Source organism: Mobula hypostoma, chromosome X2, assembly GCF_963921235.1.
Source record: "Mobula hypostoma chromosome X2, sMobHyp1.1, whole genome shotgun sequence".
Lineage (NCBI taxonomy): Eukaryota > Metazoa > Chordata > Chondrichthyes > Myliobatiformes > Myliobatidae > Mobula > Mobula hypostoma.
The window spans coordinates 3584661-3612023 of record NC_086129.1 but is presented as its reverse complement, the minus strand read 5'-3'; the positions used below and the strand labels follow the sequence as shown (position 1 = coordinate 3612023).

The 27363-nt window shown below is 51.4% G+C and overlaps 1 protein-coding gene across 5 annotated transcripts in view; it reads left to right on the top strand.

Annotated features, from left to right (window-relative positions):
- Nucleotides 1-27363, top strand: part of LOC134340962 (dixin-like) — a 263330-nt gene that overhangs the window by 201436 nt on the left and 34531 nt on the right. For all 5 annotated transcript variants that reach the window (XM_063038593.1, XM_063038595.1, XM_063038594.1 and 2 more), the window contains 5 exons: nt 12851-13002; nt 16335-16424; nt 16526-16579; nt 20909-20959; nt 24388-24492. In XM_063038593.1, the coding sequence (XP_062894663.1) occupies nt 12851-13002; nt 16335-16424; nt 16526-16579; nt 20909-20959; nt 24388-24492 (452 nt within the window). The remainder of the gene's footprint in view (nt 1-12850; nt 13003-16334; nt 16425-16525; nt 16580-20908; nt 20960-24387; nt 24493-27363) is intronic.

The following is a 27363-nucleotide window of genomic DNA, read 5'->3' as shown; positions in this document are numbered from 1 at the left end:
TGTGAAATGTGAGGAGGATGTTATGAGAATGCAGGGTGACTTGGACAGGCAGTTGCAGTTTAATGAGGATAAATGTGAGGTTATCCACTTTGGTAAGAACAGGAAGGCAGATTATTATCTAAATGGATCAAGTTAGGAAAAGGGGAAGTACAACGAGATCTAGGTGTTCTTGTACATCAGTCACTGAAAGCAAGCATGCAAGTACAGCAGGCTGTGAAGAAAGCTAATGGCATGTTGGCCTTCATAACAAGAGGAATTGAGTATAAGAGCAAAGAGGTCCTTTTGCAGCTGTACAGGGCCCTGGTGCGACCCCACCTGGAATATTGTGTGCAGTTTTGGTCTCAAAATTTGAGGAAGGACATTCTTGCTATTAAGGGAGTGCAGCGTAGGTTCACAAGGTTAATTCCCGGGATGGCGGGACTGTCATATGTCGAAAGATTGGAGCGACTGGGCTTGTATACTCTGGAATTTAGAAGGATGAGAGGGGATCTCATTGAAAAATATAAGATTATTAATGGATTAGACACGCTGGAGGCAGGAAGCATATTCCCACTGATGGGTGAGTCCAGAACCAGAGGCCACAGTTTAAGAATAAGGGGTAGGCCATTTAGAACGGAGTTAAGGAAAAACTTTTTCACCCAGAGAGTGATGGATATATGGAATGCTCTGCCCCAGAAGGCTGTGGAGGCCAAGTCTCTGGATGTTTTCAAGAAAGAGTTAGATAGAGCTCTTAAAGATAGCGGGATCAAAGGTTATGGGGAGAAGGCAGGAAGTGGATACTGATTGTGGACGATCAGTCATGATCACAGTGAATGGCGGTGCTGGCTCGAAGGGCCGAATGGCCTACTCCTGCACCTATTGTCTATTGTCTATTGACCTCGACAGAGCCTGAGGATCACGCGGACCAGGTGACGTGCAAATAGCATCAATTTTCACAAAGGCTTCCCAGGACGAATGTCCGATTGGACAAGAGCCCACCCCTCCCCCACCCCACTGAGGTGAGTCCAGGCGACATTAAAAAGAAGATGCAAACACGAGGAAATCTGTAGATGCTGGAAATCCAAGCAACACACACACACACAAAATGCTGGTGGAATCTATAGGAAGAGGTACAGTCGACGTTTTGAGTCCAGACCCTTCGTCAGGACTAACCGAAGGAAGAGATAGTAAGAGATTTGAAAGTGGGAGGGGGAGGGGGAGATCCGAAATGATGGGAGAAGACGGGAGGGGGAGGGATGGAGCCAAGAGCTGGACAGGTGATTGGCAAAAGGGATACGAGGCTGGAGAAGCCACACTCAGGTTGGAGGAACAACACCTTATATTCCGACTGGGTAGCCTCCAACCTGATGGCATGAACATTGACTTCTCAAACTTCCATTAATATCCCCCCCCCTTACCCCATCCCTTATTTATTTATTTATTTACTCTTTTTTATTTTTTTCCCTTTTTTTCTTTCTCTCTTTTTTCTCCCTCTGTCCCTCTCACTATAACTCCTTGCCCAACCTCTGGGCTCCCCTCCCCCTTTCTTTCTCCCTAAGCCTCCTGTCACATGATCCTCTCCCTTCTCCAGCCTCGTATCCCTTTTGCCAATCACCTGTCCAGCTCTTGGCTCCATCCCTCCCCCTCCCGTCTTCTCCCATCATTTCGGATCTCTCCCTCCCCCTCCCACTTTCAAATCTCTTACTATCTCTTCTTTCCGTTCGTCCTGACGAAGGGTCTCGGCCTGAAACGTCGACTGTACCTCTCCCTATAGATGCTGCCTGGCCTGCCGCGTTCCACCAGCGTTTTGTGGGTGTTGGTTGAAAAGAAGACGATGGTTAGGAGGGGGATTGGCCATGCCAGCGGCTGAGGTGGTGGTCCGGGGTGGCAACTGAATTCCGTGACCCCTCGCGGAAGCTGAGGCGACGTGGGGGTGACTCTCCGGTGATGAGTTAGATGTCAGTGTGGGCACGTCACCACGTTCGCAGCTCCTGGTGAAATACGTGGCTTAACCTTGCATCAGACCATAAGACACTGGAGTAGAATTAGGTCATTCGACCGTAGGCCCCCACACTATTCCCCTGTGTTCCCTCCCCCCAGGGAGCTGTGGACTTAGACCCCCATCACCATTCCTCTGACCCCGATGTGACCCCTTCCTGATTAGGACTGAACTGAACCGACTTCTTTACGTCCATCCTTCAAAATACACGAGGAGTAAAAAATCTTTACGCTGCGTCTCCGTCTAAATGTGCGATGTGCAATTTATAGTAATTTGTAATAAATAATATGTGCTACAGGACAGTCAGTGTAACATAGAAATACAGTTGTGTCAGCCTGTCTAATGGCCTGGTGGAAGAAGCTGTCCCGGAGTCTGTTGGTCCTGGCTTTTATGTTTCCTGGATGGTAGCAGCTGGAACGGTTTGTGGTTGGGGTGACTCGGGTCCCCAATGATCCTTCAGGCCCTTTTTGCAGACCTGTCTTTGTAAATGTTCACATCTACAGATGGGCTGGGCTGTCCGCACCACTCTCTGCAGAGTCCTGCGATTGAGGGGGGTACAGTTCCCGTACCAGGCAGTGATGCAGCCAGTCAGGATGCTCTCAATTGTGCCCCTGTGGAAAGTTCTTAGGATTTGGGGGCCCATACCAAACTTCCTCAACCGTCTGAGGTGAAAGAGGTGCTATTGTGTCTTTTTCACCACACAGCCGGTATGTACAGACCACGTGAGGTCCCCGGTGATGTGTGTGCCGAGGAACTTAAAGCATCTTACCACAAGACGTAGAAGTGGAACCAGGCCATTCAGGCCATCAAGTCTGCTCCACCACCCCATCGTGGCTGATTTATTGTCCCTGTCTACCCGACTCTCTTACCTTCTCCCCGTAACCTTTGACGCCCTGACTAAGGAAGAACCTGTCAACATCCGCTTTAAACGTACCCAATGGCCTGGCCTCCACAGCTTCCATGGCAATGAATTCCATAGATTCACCAGCCCCCAGCTAAAAAAAATTCCTCCTCGTCTCCGTTCTAAAGCAGCGTCCCTCTATTCTGAGGCTGTGCCCTCTGATCCTGGACTCCCCCCCCATAGGAGACAACCTCTCTGCATCCACTCTATCTAGGCCTTTCAGCATTCAATGGGTTTAAATGAGATCCCCCTCCCTCATTCTTCTAAATGCCGGCAAGTGCAGGGTCAGAGCCATCACTCGCTCATCTTCCCTTCCCGAGCCATTCTTCTGATTGACTTCAGAACCCTCTCCAACGTCGGTACATCCTATTAAAATAAAGGGCCCGAATCTGCTCACATTCCCAGTGAGGCCTCACCAGTGCCTTATAAAGCCTCAGCTTTCATATTTGGTTTTATATCCTTGCTTTTATATTCTGGTCCTCTTGAAGTGAATGCTCACGTTGCCTTCCTCACCACCGACTCAACCTGCAAGTTAACCTTTAGGGGATCCTGCACGAGGCCTCCGACTTGCTCCCTGTTTCAGAAATAGTCTGTGCCTTTATTCCTTCTGCCGAAGTGCTCGACGTTACACTTCCCGGCATTGTATTCCATCTGCCACCTCTTTGCCCGTCCTCCTCGTCCTTCTGTAGCCTCCCTGCTTCCTCAACACCACCCTGCCCCTCCACCTGCCTTGGGTGTCGCCCACCAGCTTGGCCACAGAGCCATCGGTTCCACTGTTCAAATCATTGACGTACAACGTGAAAAGAAGCGGTCCCAACACCGACTCGTCACCGGCAGCCAACTCGGACATAGAACAGCACAGAATCAGAATCAGGTTTACTATCGTGACGTGAAGTTTGTTAACTTAGCAGCAGCAGTTCGATGCAGTACATAATCTACCAGAGAAAGAAAAAAATAAATAAAATAAAACATAATAAATAAACAAGTAAATCATTTACATGTATTGAATAGATTAAAAAATATGCAAAACAGAAATACTGTGTCTTCAAAAAAGTGAGGTGGTGTCGAAAGCTTCAATGTCTATTTAGGAATCGGATGGCAGAGGGGAAGAAGCTGTTCCTGAATCACTGAGTGTGTGTCTTCAGGCTCCTGTACTTCCTCCCTGATGGTAACAGTGAGAAAAGGGCATGTCCTGGGTGCTGGAGGTCCTTAATAATGGACGCTGCCTTTCTGAGACACCGCTCCCTGAAGATGTCCTGGGTACTTTGTAGGCCAGTGCCCAAGATGGAGCTGACTAGATTTACAACCCTCTGCAGCTTCTTTCGGTCCTGTGCAGTAGCCCCTCCATACCAGACAGTGATGCAGCCTGTCAGAATGCTCTCTACGGTACATCTATAGAAGTTTTTGAGTGTATTTGTTGACGTGCCAAATCTCTTCAAACTCCTAATGAAGTATAGCCGCTGTCTTGCTTTCTTTATAACAACATCGATATGTTGGGACCAGTTTAGATCCTCAGAGATCTTGACACCCAGGAATTTGAAACTTTCAACCCCCATGTGGTGCTGAACCTTTAACCTACTCCAAGATCACCCCCACCTTTCCCTCCCAATAGCCCTCCATTTTTCTGTCATCCACAAGAGTCCTTTCTTCGAATCTCCTCAAACTGATGGCGCCTCACATTATCCGTTTCTGCCCCCGGAGCGAGGTGCTGGCTGTCCACTCTGTACCTCTTATCGTTCGCGTCTCGTCCTCTTTGGCTCCAAAGAGTAAAGCCCGAGCTTGCTCAAGCTACCTCGGACATCCCCCCACCCCCCGCCCCATACTTTCCTCCATTCACCTTCAAATTACAGCCCCCGCATATCAGCCACTTCCACCGTGGGAAAATGTCCCACTGGATCTCTGTCTTTTACACAGCTCTCTCGTCATCGCATCCTCCTTCGCTCCAGGGAGAAAAGCCCGAGCTCGCTCAACCTATCCTCCATAAGACATGCTGGTAAATAACTTATGCAGTGTCTCTAAAGCTTCCACATCCTTCCCATAACGAGGCGACCAGCGCTGAACACAGTATTCCAAGTTTAGATTAGATTATGAGGACATGCAGTCCTCTTTTATTGTCATTTAGTACTGCATGCATTAAGAAATGATACAATATTCCTCCAGTGTGATATCACAAAACACAGGACAGACCAAGACTGAAAAACTAACAAAAACCACATAATAATAACATATAGTTACAACAGTGCAACAATACCATAACTTGATGAAGAACAGGCCATGGTCACAGTAAAAAAAGTTCAAAGTCTCTCGAAAGTCCCACATCTCATGCAGACGGGAGAAGGAAGAAAACTCTCCCTGCCATGCCCGACCACAGTCCGACTCTGAGTCGTCCGAAAACTTTGAGCTCTGATCAGCCCTCCGACACCGAGTACCGAGCACCATCTCTGCCGAGCGCTTCGACCCCAGCCTCGGTCGCCAGCAGCAGGCAAAGCCGGGGATTTTGGGGCCTTTCCCTCCGGAGATTCTCGATCGCCCAGTAACAGTGGGAGCGAACCGGCATTTCAGAAATTTCTCCAGATGTTCCTCTGTGCTTTCACATCTGTCTCCATCAAATCAGAATTGTCCACGGCCCCTATTTAACAGATACGATATCATTTCACCGGAGAGCTGCGTCGCACTGCCATCTTCTCCTCCCACCTAGTGTGGTCTAACCAGAGTTTTGTGGAGCTGCAGTGTTATCTCATGTAGTGCCCTGGTGTGCATCTTCCCTGTTGTGCTGTTGGTATTTCATTTTGGCAGTTCTGTGAGAGCAGCCTGTTCTGCTTTCAGCCTGTTCGGGTTACTGTTGAAGATCAGGGACGATGTGGAACGTGTGCCGTCCAATTAGCGGGGGGTTTTTCTTGGAGAGGGACAATTTGGGCTTGGGGGCTTTCGTTCGAGAGGAGACGAAGAGAGAATTCGCTGGGGAGAACCGGTCGCAGCCTACGATCCGGTGGGAGGCCCGTTTGCTCGAGAGGGATTGCGAGCAACGTTCGGAAGGCGACTTGTGAGTTTTCCTGTTGACCGAGATCCCAGCGCGGGAGTGAGAGAGAAGTTCAAGATGAGCTCTAACTTGGTGCACGTTTGACTGTTTAATTAGAACGGGCCCTTTTCTTTTTGTTGTTCTTCACTAACCCTTCAGTTAAGATTCATCAATATAATTCCTTTAATCGTATGCAGTGTTCTGTCTGTTATTTCCTGGCGTTAATCTGTAACAGGGTAACGAATAACACAGCACCCACACAGACCGGGGTTTGGGCTGGGATCGGGCACGTCACAATCTCACGGGTATGGCGGGGCCAGAGGTTTCTCTTTCCCTGGACCCACATCTCCTGAATTCAGTCCCCCGACTGACGGAGGCCAACACGCCGTACGCCTTCCTACTGAGGACGAACAGCTCCCTGGGAGTGCAGCAGTCTCCCGTTCTGTCCAGGCACAGCGGGGTTAACTCCCTGCCCGCAGCGTTTTATCAGCGAGGTCGCGGTGATGTGAGGGTGGCGCGCCGCCACCTTTGATGAAAAGCTGAACTCTGTCCGTCACGTCGAAACGTTCGGAGAACCGTGGCGGTTGCGTCAAAGCAAATGCGCCGGGAGTGCGCTGGCGGTGGGAGGAGGGGCAGCCCGGCAAGCTTGCGGCACCAACATAGCGCGCCCACAACTTACTAACCCTGACCCGTACGTCTTTGGAATGTGATGGTGGGGGGGAACCGGGAGCACCTGGAGGAAAACCACGCGGTTACGGGGCAGAGCGTGCGAACTCCTGGCCGGCAGCGACGGGAATCGGACCCCCCCCCCCAGATCCAAGAGCCGGCGCTGCAGTGGCGTCGCGCCAGCCACCCCGCGGGGCTGTGCCCCACCCCCCAGTCCCAGCTGCCTTCACAAGGCGGTTGAGCTAGGGCGGCAAATAGCAGCCCTTGCTGGTGACATTCGCGTCCCGTAAGTGATTGGAGTGAGTCGAGAGGAGGCTCACGGGGTCGATTCCGGGAAGGAAGGGGTTAACGTAGGAGGAGCGTTTGGCAGCTTTGGGCCTGTACCCACTGGAATCTAGAATAATGCGTGAGGATCTCATTGGGACATGCCAAATGTTGATAAGGTGGATGTGGAGAGGATGTTTTTTCTGGTGGGGGTTATCCAGAACTAGAGGACACAGCCTCAAAATTGAGGGGCGATCCTTTAGAACAGAGATAAGGAGGAATATTTTTTTGAGCCAGAGAGTAGTGAATCTGTGGAATGCTCTAGCTCCCACTTTGATACAATGGTTCTCTCAGGTGATGTTATGTCTTCGTTTGGAAAAAATCAGAAGTCGAACTTTTGATTCTCAGTTTGACTTTGAGAAAAGGTGGGGTTCCTTTGCCTGCTACTATCATTTGATTTGAGTTAATTAAGATGGTCCCCTTCTGATCCTTGGGTAAATGGATTTGGTTGGCAGGTTGATGTCTTTTTTTTTGATAGAAGCTTGTATGGCGTATAGCTCCGGGTTTGTGCTCCAAATGGGTTTTTTTTCCTCGTTTTTTTTTGTTTGTTAGTTGGGTTTTTTTTTTGTTTCAGTTAGTAGGGTTCACCATCACCCTCTTAATCCTCCTCCACCCATTAGAGATATTTATCAGGAACGCTGTGCGCTCAGCACACTTAGCATCGTTATTGATCCGTCCACCCATCTCTTTGACCCCCCCCCCACCCCGACCATCAGACAGGAGGTACTGTAGCATTAGGACAAGGACTGTAAGAATGGGAAACAGCTTCTTCCCTGGGGCCGTAGGATGACTGAGCTCCCTGTCACTGCCGGAGTCTCATCACGTATCAAGCGTCAGTAGTGTTATACAGTTTACTTTTTAACTTGTGTCATAAATGCACCTAATTATTTGTTAATTTCTTTGTAGTGATACTACATTATGTGGTGTGTGTGTGTGTGTGTGTATGTGTATAGCTAGGGTGCCTAAGACTATTGCACAGTACTGTAGTAATTTTATGTATTGCACTGTACTGCTGCCACAAAAATAAACAAATATCACGACATATGTGAGTGATGATAAACCTGATTCTCATATGGGTCTCTGTTGTGGACTGAGAGTGGGAAAAGGGGAAGGGAGAGGGGAATCATGGTTGGGGAAAAGGGAAGGGAGAGCGGAATCATGGTTGAGAAAAAGGGAAGGGAGAGGGGGAATCATGGTTGGGAAAAGGGGAAGGGAGAGGGGAATCATGGTTGGGAAAAGGGAAAGGGAGAGGGGAATCATGGTTGGGAAAAGGGGAAGGGAGAGGGGGAATCATGGTTGGGAAAAGGGGAAGGGAGAGCGGAATCATGGTTGAGAAAAAGGGAAGGGAGAGGGGGAATCATGGTTGGGAAAAGGGGAAGGGAGAGGGGAATCATGGTTGGGAAAAGGGAAAGGGAGAGGGGAATCATGGTTGGGAAAAGGGGAAGGGAGAGGGGAATCATAGTTAGGAAAAGGGGAAGGGAGAGGGGGAATCATGGTTGGAAAAAGGGGAAGGGAGAAGGGGAATCATGGTTGGGAAAAGGGGAAGGGAGAGAGGGAATCATGGTTGGGAAAAGGGGAAGGGAGAGGGGAATCATGGTTGGGAAAAAGGGAAGGGAGAGGGGAATCATGGTTGGGAAAAGGGGAAGGGAGAGGGGGAATCATGGTTGGGAAAAGGGAAGGGAGAGGGGAATCATGGTTGGGGAAAAGGGGAAGGGAGAGGGGAATCATGGTTGGGGAAAGGGGAAGGGAGAGAGGAATCATGGTTGGGAAAAGGAAGGGAGACGGGGAATCATGGTTGGGAAAAGGGGAAGGGAGAGGGGGAATCATGGTTGGGAAAAGGGGAAGGGAGAGGGGAATCATGGTTGGGAACAGGGGAAGGGGGGAATCATGGTTGGGGAAAAGGGGAAGGGAGAGGGGAATCATGGTTGGGAAAAGGGGATGGGAGAGGGAATCATGGGGAAAGGGGAAGGGAGAGGGGAATCATGGTTGGGGAAAGGGGAAGGGAGAGGGGAATCATGGTTGGGAAAAGGGGAAGGGAGAGGGGGAATCATGGTTGGGAAAAGGGGATGGGAGAGGGAATCATGGTTGGGGAAAGGGGAAGGGAGAAGGGAATCATGGTTGGGGAAAGGGGAAGGGAGAGGGGAATCATGGTTGGGAAAAGGGGAAGGGAGAGGGGGAATCATGTTTGGGAAAAGGGGAAAGGAGAGGGGAGAGAGCGGTCCCCACTGGATCGAATCCTAGGACCGGTTCTCTCCAGCGTCTTCTCTCTTCATCTCCCGCCGAGCAAAAGCCCCAAGACCAACCTTGGTGCCCCTCACCAGGAAGACCTCCCGCCCCCCCCCAGTTCCCCACCATCCTGATTGGACGGCACACGTACCGCATCATCCCTGATCTTCAGCTCAAACCCAAGCAGGCCGAAAGCAGAGCAAGCAGCTCTTACAGAGGTGCCAGAATGAAATAGCTACAGCATAGCGGTAGAACTGTGAACCAGGACGTTAGGCGTGAAATACCCTACACCGTTAGCGGTGAAACCTTTACCAGGGCATTACACGTACATGCTGCCTGACCTGTTGACTTCCTCCAGCACTTTGTGTGTATGTGTGTATGTTGCTCTGGATTCCCACTGTCGGCACAGTGAGCTATAAATGGCTCATTAAGCTGATACTTTCTGTTGATCAGGGCAACCGGTAGCGATCCAGCACAGGAAACTGGCAAAAATGCTGCTGCTTTTATAGCAAGAGAAAAAAAGAATCCACAAAATAGCGAATATAGAACATAATAGTAAGCAATATGACCAGACAGTAAGAAATAGGAGCAGAATTAGATTATGAGAACACTCAGTCCTCTTTTATTGTCATTTAGAAATGCATGCATGCATTAAGAAATGATACGATGTTTCTCCGGAGTGATATCACAGAAAACAGGACAAACCAAAGACTAACACTGACAGAACCACATAATTATAACGTATAGTTACAGCAGTGCAAAGCAATACCATAATTTGATAAAGAACAGACCATGGGCACAGTTAAAAAAAAGTCCCAAGTCCCCGAGTCGATCGACTCCCGAGTCCCCGATAGCAGGCAGCAAAAGGGAGAAACTCCCTGCCATAAACCTCCAGGCACCGTCAACTTGCCGATGCCTTGGAACAGCCGACCACAGCCGACACTGAGTCCATCCGTCCGAAAACTCTGAGCTTCCAACCAGCCCCTCCGATACAGCCTCCCGAGCGCCATCCTCTGCCGAGCGCCTTCGACCTCTCCCCGGCCGCTGAAACACGCAAAGCTGAGGATCTCGGGGCCTTCAGCTCCGGAGATTCTGGTTACCACACAGTAAGAGCGGCAGCCAAGCGGGCATTTCAGAAGTTGTCCAAATGTTCCGCTGTGCTCTCACGTCCGTCTCCATCAAATCAGGATTGTGCACGGTCCCCTACTTGACAAATTGCAGATATCATTCACCGAAGTGGCCACGCACGCTGTCGTCACACCGCCATCTTCTCTCCCCTCCCGTTTAAGCTGCAGATTAATTAGGCCATTCAACTGGTGGAGTTAGTCCATCACTCCGTCGTGGCTGATTTATTATCCCTCTCGACCCCATTCTCCTGCCTTCTCCCCACAACCTTTGACCCCCCCCCCCCGACTAGCCGAGAACCAGTCGGCCTCCGCTTTAAGTGCACCCAATGACCCCCCGGCCCCCTGTGCCAACGAATTCCACAGATTCACCACCCTCTGGCGAAAGACATTTTTCCTCATCTCTGTCCTGAACAGCCGTCCCACTCTATTCTGACAGGGTAGGCACCATTCAGGGCCCCAAATCGTCCTTCCAGGTGAGGCAACACTTCACCTGTGAGTCTGTTGGGGTCATCTATTGCATCCGGTGCTCCCGGTGCGGCCTCCTCTACATCGGTGAGACCCGACGCAGACTGGGGGACCGCTTCGTCGAGCACCTCCGCTCCGTCCGCCACTACATGCAGGATCTCCCGGTAGCCACCCACTTCAACTCTGCTTCCCGCTCCCATTCAGATATGTCCATACATGGCCTCCTCTACTGCCATGATGAGGCTAAACTCAGGTTGGGGGAGCAACACCTCATATACCGTCTAGGTAGTCTCCAGCCCCTTGGCATGAACATTGAATTCTCCAACTTCCGGTAATTCCCTCCCCCTCCCTTCCCCTACCCCTATTTCACTCTGCCCCCTCCCCCAGCTGCCTATCACCTCCCTCATGGTTCCGCCTCCTTCTATTACCCATTGTGTTTTCCCCTATTCCTTCTTCACCTTTCCTGCCTATCCCCTCCCTGCTTCCCATCCCTCACCCCTTTATCTTTCCCCTTACTGGTTTTTCACCTGGAACCTACCAGCCTTCTCCTTCCCATCCTCTCCCCACCTTCCTTATAGGGCCTCTGCCCCTTCCCTCTACAGTCCTGACGAAGAGTTCCGGCCGGAAACGTTGACCGATCTTTTCCACGGATGCTGTCCGACCTGCTGAGTTCCTCCAGTGTGTTGTAAGTGTTGCTACTCTGACAGTGTGCCTTCTTGGTCCTGTTCATAAGCAAAGTAAATGAACTTTGATCGGTTCAGGACAGGTTCTTAGCCCACGATGTTGAATCAAACTAAACAAACCAGTGGTTCCTGATTAATCTAATCCCACTTTCCTGAATGTTACCCTCTCCCCTTCTCTCACCCGCACATTGGCCACCTCCCTTCCTTCCCTTCATATTCACCTCTGCCAGTACAGCGCGGCCCAGAACCTTCAGCAGAACAACACGAGGAGCAGCAACCACCACAAAACAGGACAGCAGCGGCAAAAAGAGGCCCCTTTTCCCCCGCCCACCCTCTCACAGGCGGGTCTCCTGACAAAGTCCACGACCAAAGTCCGACGACTCGCAAGGACCCGGGTCCCCGGGGATCGGAGGTCCGTGCGAGTCGGGCTTTCAAAGCCGAAATCCACGATGGGCGGTTCCTGTGATTGGAGCCTGATGAGCTTTCTACAGGGGCACAACTGAGAGCATCCTGACTGGCTGCATCACCGCCTGGTACGGGAACTGTACCTCCCTCAATCGCAGGACTCTGCAGAGAGTGGTGCGGACAGCCCAGCGCATCTGTAGATGTGAACTTCCCACTGTTCAGGACATTTACAGAGACAGGTGTGTAAAAAGGGCCCGAAGGATCATTGGGGACCCGAGTCACCCCAACCACAAACTGTTCCAGCTGCTACCATCCGGGAAACGGTACCACAGCATAAAAGCCAGGACCAACAGGCTCCGGGACAGCTTCTTCCACCAGGCCATCAGACTGATTAACTCACGCTGATACAATTGTATTTCTATGATCTATTGGCTATCCTGTTGTACATAATATTTATTATAAATATAATCATAATGTTTATGATATATAATTTAAATTTTTAATATTTACTAATTTTAACTATTTTTAATATTTAATATTTGTAATCCAGGGAGCGGGAAGCGCAGAATCACATATCGCTGATTGTACGTTCTGGTACCAATTGTTTGGCGACAATAAAGTATAAAGTATAAAACTACGATCATTGCACATTTGAACGGAGGTGTAACAAAGATTTTTGGTCCTCGTGTATGTGAAGGGTGTCGGTGACAACGTCAATTCAGTTCGACGTCTGAGGGCCTGGGAGTCCGGGGCCGAGGTCTAGACGCCCAGACGTGGCCTGTCCTGGGCTTGGAGGTGCGAGGGTTAGAAAGGGGGCCTGTTTGTTGCCTTGTTTTGTCATTGAAATCCACAACCTCAGATAACTCTCCTGCCTTGCTTTGGTAAGGTGCTGGCCCTTTGGGGGAGAGTGAAGAGGAAATTACTCAGTGCATGACGTTTTCATTTTAGGAAAAGGACAGGAAAGCACTTTTAGAGAGTGGTGTTCCGGGGGGAAAGTAAACGCCAATGTCTGCAAGCAAGGGAATTTGTTTTGATTGTTGCGTATTCCTTTGGCAGACGACACCGTTGAATCCCCATGGATGTCTACAAACTGTGGGAAGTCATTCCTGAATGACAGTCAGTCCCTTTGGGAGGACCAGCTGCTGGACCAGCAGGACCAGCTCGGGAAGGAGATGGAGGAAGCCAGGAAGATGATTTCCATCCTACAGGTATGAGGATGCCCCGCTGACTAGTAATTCATTTATATGTACCAAGGCGGGAGTAATTTTAAAATCAGAAACGTCGGCGCGTTGAGGTGCTACCAACATGATAGGTATCGTCAAAGCATCTCGTGTCTGTGAAGTTAAACTCACTGGGCACCGCCACTGTAGCCTTGAGATTAGCACAACATCATTACAGCTCAGGAGGGAGGGGGGTGTGGTCGTCAGAGTTCAGAGTCCGTTTCCGGCGTCCTCTGTAAGGGCTCTCTGTATGGAATGCTTGGGTTCCCTCCAAGTGCTGCGGTTTCCTCCCACAGTCCAGAGACGTACCGGTTCGGTTAATAGGTCATTGTGAATAGTACCGTGATTAGGTTAGGGTAAAATCAGGATTGTCCGGCAGAGGGGTGTTGCGGGTTAGCTGGGGTGGGAACGGCCTATTCCGCACTGTATCGCTAAATAAACAAATAAATAAGCACATAAATTAGATTAGATTATGAGGACGCACAGTCTTCTTTTATTGTCATTTAGAAATGCATACGTTAAGAAATGATACAATTTGTTCCTCCAGAATGATATCACAGAAACACAAGACAAACCAAGACTAAAAAAAACTGATAGAACCACATAATTATAACATATAGTTACAACAGTGCAAAGCAATACCGTAATTTGATGAAGAACAGACCATGGGCACAGTAAAAAAAAGTCTCAAAGTCTCTTGAAAGTCCCAACATCTCACACAGACGGTAGAAGGTAGAAACTCTTCCTGCCATGAGCTTCCAGCACCGCAAACTTGCCGATGCAGCATCCTGGAAGCACCCAACCACAGTCCGACTCCGAGTCCGTCCGAAAACTTCGAGCCTCCAACCAGCCCTCCGACACCGAGCATCGAGTACCATCTCTGCCGAGCGCTTCGACCCCGGCCCCGGCAACAGGCAATAGGCAAAGCCGAGGACTCAGGGCCTTCCCCTCCGGAGATTCTCGATCACACAGTAGCAGTGGCAGCGAAGCGGGCATTTCAGACGTTTCTCCAGATGTTCCTCCGTGCTTCTCCCGTCTGTCTCCATCAAATCAGGATTGTGCACGGCCCCCTATTTAACAAATACGATATCATTTCGGAGCGGCCGCGCACGCTGCGTCAAGTCACCATCTTCTCCTGCCCTCCGTAAATTATTACCCTCCAGTTAGTAGGCACTCGTTAATTCTGGGGCTTTGTGTAACCCTGGCTAGTGGCATTTAGAAAATAAAAGTACATCTAGATTAGTTTTATTCAATTCTAAAGATCGAAGTTCAAAGTCTTTTATTACCAAAAGTACATAGATGTTGCCATGTTCAACCCCGAGACCCGTTTTCTGGCGGGCATTCACGGTAAATACAAGCCATACCGTAGGCTGGAGGACAGGCCACTCACTACAAGCTACCGGTGTGCAAGAGGCAACAGACTGAGTGAGTACAACAGAAGATCAATCATAACAATAAATAGACATCGAGAACGTGAGATGAAGAGCCCTTGAAAGTGAGTCCGTAGGTTGTGGGAACATTTCAGTGTTGGGGTGAGTGAAGTTATCCCCTCTGGTTCAAGAACCTGATGGTTGAGGGGTAATAACTGTTCCTGAACCTGGTGGTGTGGGTCCTGAGGCTCCTGTACCTCCTTCCTGATGGTTGAGGGGGTAATAACTGTTCCTGAACCTGGTGGTGTGGGTCCTGAGGCTCCTGTACCTCCTTCCTGATGGTTGAGGGGTAGTAACTGTCCCTGAACCTGGTGGTGTGGGTTAACGGTATTAAACTTTTGAGATGATCGAGCATGTACTTTGGACAAGTCAATTTTCACGATATTCCCTCAACCATCAGGGTCTTGAACTGGTGGGGATAACTTCACTCAGCTTGACTTACCCATCACTGAACTGTTCCCATAACCTAGGGACTCATCATCTCAGGTTCTCAATATTTATTGCTTATTTATTTTTTTGTGTGTTTACACAGTTAGTTGCCTTTTGCATATTGCTTGTCTTTCTGCTCTGTTAGGTACATTTTCATGCTGATTCATTTGTGTTGTATTTACCACGAACATCCACAAGAAAATAAATCTCAGGGTTGTATATGGAGACCATTGTGCTGCGGGTGCATGGCCGCACAATAGCTGAAATGCTCCCACGCACATAGCCTCCGTTGCCACGTAGCTGGAATTGGACACTACTAGAAAATCCTAACAAAGGATTGTTTGCACTGCATTTTCATAAGACCTTGGTCAGACCCCACTTGGAGTACTGTGCTCAGTTCTGGTTGCCTCACTACAGGAAGGATGTGGACACTACAAAGAGAGTGCAGAGGAGATTTACAAGGATGTTGCCTGGATTGAGGAGCATGTCTTATGAGAAGAGGTCGGCCTTCTCTCCTTGGAGCGACGGAGGATGAGAGGTGACCTGATAGAGGTGTATAAGATGATGAGAGGCATTGATCGTGTGGATAGTCAGAGGCTTTTTCCCAGGGCTGAAATGGCTAACACGAGAGGGCACAGTTTTAAGGTGCTTGGAAGAAGGTACAGAGGAGATGTCAGGGGTAAGTTTTTCACACAGAGAGTGGTGAGTGTGTGGAATGGGCTGCCGGTGACGGTGGTGGAGGCGGATACGACAGGGTCTTTCAAGAGACTCCTGGATAGGTACATGGAGCTTAGAAAAATAGAGGGCAATGCGGTAGGGAAATTCTAGACAGTCTCTAGAGTAGGTTACATGGTCGGCACAACATTGTGGGCCGAAGGGCCTGTAATGTGCTGTAGATTTTACTTTCTATTTTCTATTTACGATTTATAATATAAATTTTTAATATTTACTATCGCTTTGTAGGGAGTGGGAAGCGCAGAATCAAATATTGCTGTGATGATTGTACGTTCTAGTATCAGTTGTTTGGCGACAATAAAGTACAGAGTAAAGTACCTTTCAATTAATAAACAAAATCGAAGGTACGGTATGTGATTTTTCAAAGTTCATTCTAAATATTCACAGCAGGCAGATTACGAAAAAAGAGCATGTGAAGTGCACGCAGTTTTCGGGCCGTGTGAAAATGTCCCGCTTCGAGCAGTGTTTGGTCTGCGCAGCTGTGGGAATTGAGAGGGAGAGTTGGTGTCGACGTATATGTATTTTAATAATAAAGTTACTTTGAACATGCGGTACCAGAAACGCTCGCTTTCTGTGACTAAACAGTTGCAGCTGCAGTTCCCGCCCCTATCGGTTTCCCAGACTCAGCCCAGGCTGCAGCTGCAGAAACCTGATCCTCTGAACGCGTCCCGCTGAGTGCCCGTGCTATGCGAAACCCTGTTGACTCGCGCCGCCTCTCGTTCCCAGGGGCTGCTGCTGAATGGCTCGCTTCCCGAGGACGAGCAGGAAGGGTCGTTCCCCCTCAGCGAGCAGGGAGCCTGCGCCGAGGAGCAGCTGGTAGGTGTCGCCCGGCAACCGGCCACGCCCCGCGTCAGCTCACCCTTCGTGGGCTTCAACAGGCGCCTGACGGTTAATCTCTTGCCCCCCCTCCCCATCAGGTCATCATCAAGAGTCGGCTGGATCTCAGCATGGACGAATGCCAGGAGCTAAAGGTACGCACCATTGTTACTTCCGCACTGCCTCAGAAATGTTTAAGATTGTTTATCTTATTTAATCTAACTCCGAGAGAAGGCGAGGAACAGGCCTCACTGCTACGCCACCCAGCAACCCGAGCCTGGCCGAGATTTAACCCGGGCTTGTTCACCGGACAACGTACAATGACCGATGAACTGCAGCGCTTGGAGAGAACCTGCACATTCCTCCCCCCCCCACCCCGGGGAGGACCTTTGAACTCCGAACTCGGACGCCCCGGGCTGCCGTAGCGTCGTGCCGACCGCTACGCGGGCCCTGGCGGTGTTGGCGTTGTACGTCGGCCTGATGCGTCCTTCAGCCAAACAGGTTCCACAACCGCGCGTGGGGGGGGAGGGGGATTTTATCTCCCGGCTACGGTGAGATTCGCACTGCCGCTTTGAATGCTGTAGTCCTTCTGGTGAAGGTGCGCGGCAAGGGTCAGGGGACAGAGCGAGTACTGATGAGGGAGTTGCGGTATTTCCTAAAGGGAGGATGACGGACAAGCTGCCACCCTACAGGGCACTGGTGAGGCGACGTCTGGAGCACAGCGTGCAGTTCCGGTCTCCTGACTTGAGGAAGGATACACTGGCTTTGGAGGCCGTGCAGAGGAGGTTCACCGGGTTGATTCCAGAGATGAGGGGGTTAGACTTTGAGGAGAGATTGAGTCGCCTGAAATTCAGAAGAATGAGAGGATATTTTATAGATGCATATAAAATAGCAGATAGATGAGGTAGAGGCAGGAAAGTTGTTCCCACTGATAGAGCCAGTGCAGGAGCTAATCAGCTGCAGACCACAGTCAGAGAGACACAGACCATCAGCTACAGGCCACAGTCACAGAGACACAGACCATCAGCTACAGGTCACAGTCACAGAGAGACACAGACCATCAACTACAGGCCACAGTCACAGAGAGACACAGACCATCAGCTACAGACAACAGTCAGAGAGACACAGACCATCAGCTACAGGCCACAGTCACAGAGACACAGACCATCAGCTACAGACAACAGTCACAGAGAGACACAGACCATCAGCTACAGGCCACAGTCAGAGAGACACAGACCATCAGCTACAGGCCACAGTCACAGAGACACAGACCATCAGCTACAGGTCACAGTCACAGAGAGACACAGACCATCAACTACAGACAACAGTCACAGAGAGACACAGACCATCAGCTACAGACCACAGTCACAGAGAGACACAGACCATCAGCTACAGACCACAGTCAGAGAGACACAGACCATCAGCTACAGGCCACAGTCACAGAGACACAGACCATCAGCTACAGACAACAGTCACAGAGAGACACAGACCATCAGCTACAGACCACAGTCACAGAGAGACACAGACCATCAACTACAGGCCACAGTCACAGAGAGACACAGACCATCAACTACAGGCCACAGTCACAGAGACACAGACCATCAGCTACAGACAACAGTCAGAGAGACACAGACCATCAGCTACAGGCCACAGTCAGAGAGACACAGACCATCAGCTACAGGCCACAGTCACAGAGACACAGACCATCAGCTACAGGCCACAGTCACAGAGAGACACAGACCATCAGCTACAGACAACAGTCAGAGAGACACAGACCATCAGCTACAGGCCACAGTCACAGAGACACAGACCATCAGCTACAGACAACAGTCACAGAGACACAGACCATCAGCTACAGGCCACAGTCACAGAGACACAGACCATCAGCTACAGGCCACAGTCACAGAGACACAGACCATCAGCTACAGACAACAGTCACAGAGAGACACAGACCATCAGCTACAGGCCACAGTCACAGAGAGACACAGACCATCAGCTACAGGCCACAGTCACAGAGACACAGACCATCAGCTACAGGCCACAGTCACAGAGAGACACAGACCATCAGCTACAGGCCACAGTCACAGAGACACAGACCATCAGCTACAGACAACAGTCACAGAGACACAGACCATCAGCTACAGGCCACAGTCACAGAGACACAGACCATCAGCTACAGGCCACAGTCACAGAGAGACACAGACCATCAGCTACAGACAACAGTCAGAGAGACACAGACCATCAGCTACAGGCCACAGTCACAGAGACACAGACCATCAGCTACAGACAACAGTCACAGAGACACAGACCATCAGCTACAGGCCACAGTCACAGAGACACAGACCATCAGCTACAGGCCACAGTCACAGAGACACAGACCATCAGCTACAGGCCACAGTCACAGAGACACAGACCATCAGCTACAGACAACAGTCACAGAGAGACACAGACCATCAGCTACAGGCCACAGTCACAGAGAGACACAGACCATCAGCTACAGGCCACAGTCACAGAGACACAGACCATCAGCTACAGGCCACAGTCACAGAGAGACACAGACCATCAGCTACAGGCCACAGTCACAGAGACACAGACCATCAGCTACAGACAACAGTCACAGAGAGACACAGACCATCAGCTACAGGCCACAGTCACAGAGACACAGACCATCAGCTACAGACAACAGTCACAGAGACACAGACCATCAGCTACAGACAACAGTCACAGAGACACAGACCATCAGCTACAGGCCACAGTCAGAGAGACACAGACCATCAGCTACAGGCCACAGTCAGAGAGACACAGACCATCAGCTACAGGCCACAGTCACAGAGACACAGACCATCAGCTACAGGCCACAGTCACAGAGAGACACAGACCATCAACTACAGGCCACAGTCACAGAGACACAGACCATCAGCTACAGACCACAGTCACAGAGACACAGACCATCAGCTACAGGCCACAGTCACAGAGACACAGACCATCAGCTACAGGCCACAGTCACAGAGACACAGACCATCAGCTACAGACAACAGTCAGAGAGACACAGACCATCAGCTACAGACCACAGTCAGAGAGAGACACAGACCATCAGCTACAGACAACAGTCACAGAGACACAGACCATCAGCTACAGGCCACAGTCACAGAGACACAGACCATCAGCTACAGGCCACAGTCACAGAGACACAGACCATCAGCTACAGACAACAGTCACAGAGAGACACAGACCATCAGCTACAGACCACAGTCAGAGAGAGACACAGACCATCAGCTGCAGACAACAGTCACAGAGACACAGACCATCAGCTACAGACCACAGTCACAGAGACACAGACCATCAGCTACAGGCCACAGTCACAGAGACACAGACCATCAGCTGCAGGCTGATACGCCCCTCCCAAAGGAGGTGCATGGTTCTATTAGCCTGCTGGTCGCCCTTGGGGCAAGCTGTAGAATCTGCTTAGCTCCCTGCCCCCGGATCAGGGTCACGTGAAGCTGCGGGAGCAGGCGGTGGAGGGGCGTATGAGCACAGCCGGTGCAGATCACAAGTCCTGGTGACGCCACCACTGACTTGCCAGGCAGACAGTCCCTGAAGAGTATTGATAATGGGCTGGGGTGGGGGGGGGGGGGTCACCCATTCCTTGTAAAGACACACACACACTGCCCAGAAGAAGGCGATGGCTCAAACCACTTCTGCAGAGGAATTTGCCAAGAGCATGGAGATCATGTGTTCGCCCACCACGTCTGACGCGGCGCAGAACGGTGGTGGGGGCGGTGTTACCCATTCGAAAGATCTGTCAATGTCCGCAGACGTGTGAGCACAGCTCAACGAGCAGGGCAGCTCTGGGTACCTTGATTTTCCTGTCGGTGAAAGATCCGAACACCGATCCTGACCGAAGAGGCGCTGGAAATCCAAAGCAACACACACACACAAAATGCCGGAGGAACTCAGCGGGCCAGGCAGCATCCATGGACAAGAGTAAACAGTCGACGATTCAGGCCAAGACCCTTCAGCGGGACTGGAGGGGGAAATAAAAGATGAGGACTAGATTTAAAAGGTGGGAGTTGGGGAGGACGAGACAGAAGGTGAGGAACACAGCACCCACGGAAATGAACAGACAGTGGACATTTCGGGCCGAGACCCTTCAGCAGGTCGTCCATCACCCGATATTACACTGCCCTCTATGGGTAGAATGGGGAAACTTCAAGTTAGGGTCTGAGGCCTCGACTACCTGCTCATTCCCTTTGATGCTGCCTGACCTGCTGAACAGGTTCCTCCGGCCTTTTGTGTGTGTGTGTGTGTTGTTGTGACGGGGGGGAAGGGTGAACAAGTCTTTGTCTCACACCCTCACTGCTGAACTGAAACTGAGCTGAATTTCACCTGCTCCCTCCACTACCTGCAGTGCTGTAGTTGCTGGGGGAGATGTTTCCGTCGAGGTGAGAATAAAACTTAACTCTTAATGTGTTTTTTTTTGACAGAAAGAACTTTCAAAGTACAAACAGCAGAGCCGGAATCTGCAGGGGGTAAAGGTGAGAGCTGGACGAGGTCGCGGACCGGGGCAACGACTGGGATAACTAGTAGATTCGAGCGCGCTCAGGAACCCGCTGAAAACGCTCCTTAGTCCGTCCTTGTGTGTCAACGGCTGCCCGTGCACTGCGGTGACTCTTAATAGCTTCGCGCACGCTAACGAACCCTCTTTGTGAGTTTTCTTTTGAAACTGGTGTTCGACCAGTGACCACAGCTCGGCTGGCAAAGGTCGGCAAAATCAGATTATTGTTCGTTGCGCCCTACCGTATAGAAGTTAACATATAGAATGTAGAACTTCATAGCACAGTACAGGCCCTTCAGATCATAGTGCTGTGTTAACCTCTCAAACTAACCCTTCCCTCCAACATAACCCTCCGTTTTCCTGTCTTCCATATGCCTGTCTGAAGGTCTCTTAAACGTCCCTAATGTATCTGCCTCTCCCACCACGCCTGGCAGGGATTTTCACACACCCAACTCTCCCTGTGTAAAAGAACTTACTTCTGACACACCCCCGCCCGATGATTTCCTCTCATCGCCTCAAGGTTATTGACTTGAATTGACTTACGTCCTTCGCATACAAGAGGAGTGAAAATCTTTACGTTACGTCTCCGTCTGAATGTGCGCTGTGCAGTCGTAGTCGTTTACAATAAATAGAACAGTCAGTGTAACATAGAAATGCACTCAAATCAGCGTGAGTTCATCAGTCTGACGGCCTGGTGGAAGAAGCTGTCCCGGAGCCTGTTGGTCCTGGCTTTTATGCTGCGGTATCGTTTCCCGGATGGTAGCAGCTGGAACAGTTTGTGGTTGGGGTGACTCGGGTCCCCAATGATCCTTCAGTCCCTTTTTTACACACCTGTCTCTGTAAATGTCCTAAATCGTGGGAAGTTCACATCTACAGATGCGCTGGGCTGTCCGCACCACTCTCTGCAGAGTCCTGCGATTGAGGGAGGTACAGTTCCCGTACCAGGCGGTGATGCAGCCAGTCAGGATGCTTTCAATTGTGCCCTGTAGAAAGTCCTTAGGATTTGGGGGCCCATAGCAAACTTCTTCAACCGTCTGAGGTGAAAGAGGTGCTATTGTGTGTTTTTCACCACACAGCCGGTATGTACAGACCACGTGAGGTCCTCGGTGATGTGGATGCCGAGGAACTTGAAGCTGTTCACCCTCTCAACCCCAGATCCGTTGACGTCAATAGGGGTTAGCCCGTCTCCAGTCCTCCTGTCGTCCACAACCTTTGCATTAGCCTATAGCAATTTTACGCATTGTGCTGTACTGTGGCCACAAAACAGCAGTTTCCACAGCACGTGACAGCGATACTGAACCTGCTTCTGGTTGTCGGCCGCACGAGGAACGTCCGCCCAAAGCCAAGTTCACAGAATCGCCCGAAGGTTTAGTGGCGAACGTTGTGTGAGCGTACTGTCTCACACGAGGGCAGGTGGAGTGGCCCTGACCCGTCATACGAGCCTCTGCTATTCCAGCCAGCCTTCGGTGACGCTGTGGTACCGTCCTCTCCGGCTGATCTTTACACCCACTGCATGGGGCGTAAGGATAGCTGCCATCGGGGTCTCCTACCTGCTTATCTTGCTGACCTCCCTGCAGAATGGCACCGTTCCCGTCCACGCTCCCTCGACCCATCTGGTCCCACGTAGAACGTGGACCACTGCAGGCCCTGCGGCCCGCAATACTGTGCTGGCCTTTGAACCTACTAGTGTGGGCATGTGGCCAAGTGGTTAAGGCATTGGACTAGCGATTTGAAGGTCGTGAGTTCGAGCCCCAGCCGAGGCAGCGTGTTGTGTCCTTGAGAAAGGCACGTAACCACACATTGCTCTGTGACGACACTGGTGCCAAGCTGTATGGGTCCTAATGCCCTTCCCTTGGACAACATCGGTGTCGTGGAGAGGGGAGACTTGCAGCATGGGCAACTGCTGGTCTTCCACACAACCTTGCCCAGACCTGTGCCCTGGAGAGTGAAGACTTTCCAGGCGCAGATCCATGGTCTTGTGAGACTAACGGTTGCCTTTGAACCTACTCCAAGATCAATCGAACCCTTCCCTCCCACACAGCTCTCCGTTTTTCTGCCGTCGATGAAATTCAGTTGTGGAGGGCAGGACACTGCTCTGAACATCGAACACCACATTTACAGGCTCTATAGCCCATGATGTTGTGCCAACCTCAGAACCTACTCCAAAATCAGTCTAACCGTTCCCTCCCACGTAACTCTGCACTTTTCAACCATCCATATGCCCATCCAAGAGCTACCTGTATGTTGAAAACTCGGTTTTCAAGGCAAGACTACCCCGGATGCATCTGCCTGTACCGTCCCATGCACCCGATCGCTCTCTGTGTAAAAAAAAACACTACCTCTGACATCCCCCCGCCCCCACCACCATACTTTCCTCCAATCAACTTGAAATTACGTCCCCTCGTATTAACCGTTTCTGCGCTGGGTTAAAAGTCTCCAGCTGTCCGCTCGATCCAGGCCTTTTTCCCTCTTGCCAGCTGAGTTAGGCACTCTAGTCCCTGTCCCACCGTTCCTACACTTGCAAAGCACCTGCTTTTAAAATGCTGTCAGAATCAGAATCAGGTTGACTATCACCGGCATGTGACGTGAAATTTGTTAACTTAGCAGCAGCAGTTCAATGCAATACGTAATCTAGCAGAGAAAATAAAATAAGTTAATTACAGTATACGTAAAAATCATGCAAAAGGAACAGAAATACTGTATATTTTAAAAACTGAGGTATGGGGGGTGGCTGGGTTAAACAGTCAAAGTGTAATTGGCAATTGGTTGTATTGAATGTAATTTGTTGATGTTGCAATAAAAAAATTAGTAATAGAAAAAAAAGTGAGGTAGTGGCCAAGGGTTCAATGTCCATTTAGGAATCGGATGGCAGAGGGGAAGAAGCTGTTCCTGAATCGCTGAGTGTGTGTCTTCAGGCTCGTGTGCCTCCTCCCTGATGGTAACAGTGAGAAAAGGGCATGCCCTGGGTGCTGGGGGTCCTTAATAATGGACGCTGCCTTTCCGAGACACCGCTCCCTGAAGATGTCCTGGGTACTTTGTAGGCTAGTGCCCAAGATGGAGCCGACTAGATTTACAACCTTCTGCAGCTTCTTTCAGTCCTGTGCAGTAGCCCCTCCAAACCAGACAGTGATGCAGCCTGTCAGAATGCTCTCCATGGTGCAACTATAGAAGTTTTTGAGTGTATTTGCAGCAAGGCAGTTACTGTACAAACTAAGGTGTTTTTTTTTTAAATACATATTTTACTTTGACTTTGCGATGTTACTTGCGTTATATGTGTGTTTGGGAGGGGCAGCGCGACTGTGTGACGCTGTCCGCCGTCGCCTGCGGGGACTCTCCACTCGCCCAGCTGACTGACTGCCAGTGTGTGTGTGTTTGTTGTTTATTTGTTCCCCCCCCCCCACCCCGCAGGACGCCTTGCAGCACCGGGTAGCGCAGCAGGAGAACTCCATCCTCCAGCTAAAGCAGGAGTTACTGAGGGCCAGCATGGCGAAAGACGAACTGCTGAGTGAAAACGTGAGTGGGGGGGGGTTCGAACACGGTGGAAGGGAGCCAGTATGTTTTGCTACACCGTATGTCGTCCCTTGCCGTCCGGGAGCCCTGGGCCAAGGACTGCGGAGGTAGCCGCTCCTGGGACTGGAGGGCTGTTGGCGTGGGTGGGGGGGGGGCAGGAGAGAGGTGTTTCAAGTGGCGGTTTAAAAAAAAATCGCGTGTATTATTCTGCTGACAATCTCCGTCCCTCAACCAAACTCACCAAAGCAGGTCAGGCGGCTGTCGATCTACTGTTTTTCACAGGGGGCTCGCTGCGTCCCAAGTTATCGCCTTTCCTACTGACGGCGTACAAGCCCAGCGAAGGAGCCTCCTTTCGCCGTGTCGCCGTCACCCTGGCTGCCGTGCGGTTCGGCTGAACGCCGCGGGCAGGCCACGTCGCCCACCGGGAAAGCGTGGCGACACTTGTGAGCTACCCTCCCCCTCAGCGCACCCTGAGTTTGCGTTGGTCATCGACGCCCGCGGTGCATCTGGGGACGGGGCAGAGCGTACAGCACGGGGAACGGGCCGCTGCGAAAATGCAAATGAAAGGCGCCCAAACGCCGCCCCCCCCCACCTCTGCACCACGCTGTTCGGTACTGTAACGTTCTAGAAACAAACCAGTGGCAAGGGATTTCACACTGAGTCAGGTCTTAATGTTAAAACCACTATCTTTATTAGCCTTCCAACCTGATGGCATGAACATTGACTTCTCAAACTTCCGCTAATGCCCCACCTCCCCCTCGTACCCCATCCGTTATTTATTTATATACACACATTCTTTTTCTCCCTCTGTCCCTCTGACTATACCCCTTGCCCATCCTCTGGGCTTCCCCCACCCCCTTTTCTTTCCCCCTGGGCCTCCTGTCCCATGATCCTCTCATATCCCTTTTGACAATCACCTGTCCAGCTCTTGGCTCCATCCCTCCCCCTCCTGTCTTCTCCTATCATTTCGGATCTCCCCCTCTCCCCTCGCACTTTCAAATCTCTTACTCGCTCTTCCTTCAGTTAGTCCTGACGAAGAGTCTCGGCCCGAAACGTCGACTGCACCTCTTCCTAGAGATGCTGCCTGGCCTGCTGCGTTCACCAGCAACTTTTAAGTGTGTATCTTTATTAGTATCTACTTATTAATATAATAACTCAACCAAGATAAACAGAAGTTAGCAGTGTTATGCGTATTTATGTGTAAATATAACTCCCAAACTATTGAGCTTGGGGGAACAAGGCTTAGAGTCTTGAGATGGTTAAGTAGGGAAAGTTCAGTAATTCACAAAATAAATGATGGGAGAGAGATAGTTGTAATGGAGAGAGAAGGTATTTGCAAAGTACTCCACAGCTTGTCCGTCGTGACGTTCCAAATCCACATACGAATTGTCACCGAAAGTGACCTGTCGCGGGAATATCGTCTTTCAGTGTTTACCACACTACATACCCAGGCAAGGGCTACACAACTGGTCCCACAAGATATCCCCAAAATCCACTTCTCTGGATTGTACGAAGTGACAGTCACCTATCCGTTATTCACCGCGTGCCGATGATCAACCCTCCCTTCTGGGCATAGGAGAGTTCCAAGCCTCAGCTGTGACAAGCTGAAGGTACCGGCTTCCCCAGTCTCTCTCTCTACTACGACTGAAAGTCTCTCTCCCCTCTCCTCTCCCCCTCTCCCCCTCTCCCCCTCTCCCCCTCTCCCCCTCTCCCCCTCTCCCACTCTCCCCCTCTCCCCCTCCCCCTCCCATCTCCCCTCCCCTTCCCTCTCCCCTCTCCCCATCTCCCCCTCTCCCCTCTCCCCCTCTCCCCTCCCCCTCCCCCTCCCCATCTCCCCCTCCCCATCTCCTCCTCTCCCCTCTCCCCTCCCCTTCTCCCCATCTCCCCCCTCCCCCTTTCCCCATCTCCCTTCTCCCCTCTCCCCCTCTCTCCCTGCCCCTTCTCCCCATCTCCCCCTCTCCTCCCTCCCCATCTCCCCCTCTCCCCTCCCCTTCTCCCCTCTCCCCCTCCCCCTTTCCCCATCTCCCCTCTCCCCCTCTCTCCCCTCCCCCTCCCCTTCTCCCCCTCTCCCCCTCCCCTCCCCCTCTCCCCCTCTCCCCTCTCTCCTCCCCCTTTCCCCATCTCCCTCTCCCCTCTCCCCTTCCCCTCCCCCTCCCCATCTCCCCCTCCCCCTCCCCATCTCCCCTCTCCCCTCTCCCCTCCCCCCTCCCCTCCCCCTCCCCCTCTCTCCCCTCCCCCTCCCCTTCTCCCCCCTCCCCCTCCCCTCCCCATCTCCCCCCTCCCCTCTCCCCTCCCCCTTTCCCCATCTCCCTCTCCCCTTCCCCTCCCCCTCCCCATCTCCCCCTCCCCCTCCCCATCTCCCTTCTCCCCCTCCCCCTCCCCTTTTCCCCTCCCCCTCCCCTTTCCCCATCTCCCCTCTCCCCCTCTCTCCCTTCCCCCTCCCCTTCTCCCTCCCCTTCTCCCCCTCTCCCCTCTCCCCCTCCCTTTCTCCCCATCTCTCCCTCTCCCCTCTCCCCTCTCCCCTCCCCCCTCCCCTCCCCCTCCCCATCTCCCCCTCCCCCTCCCCCTGTTCCCCCCCCTCTCTCTCTCTCTCTCGCAAACATCCTTCAGCCTGTGATTGACGTCACAGTCCCGCCTCACTCAGGCATTAAAGCGACAGTCCACAGTAAATGAATCAGTGCCCGTACCCCTTCAACTTCCTTCCGTCGCTGTGCCAGTCCAGACTTCTCTCAAAAGCTGCCGATGTGTTTGCCCTTACCACCGTTCCAGTCATCCCCCGCTCTCTGAGTAAAAAACACTTACCCCTCACATCCCCCTCCCCTTCAGCGCACGGCCTCCGTGACGAGACTGGTGTTTCACTCCCTGTTTCGATGT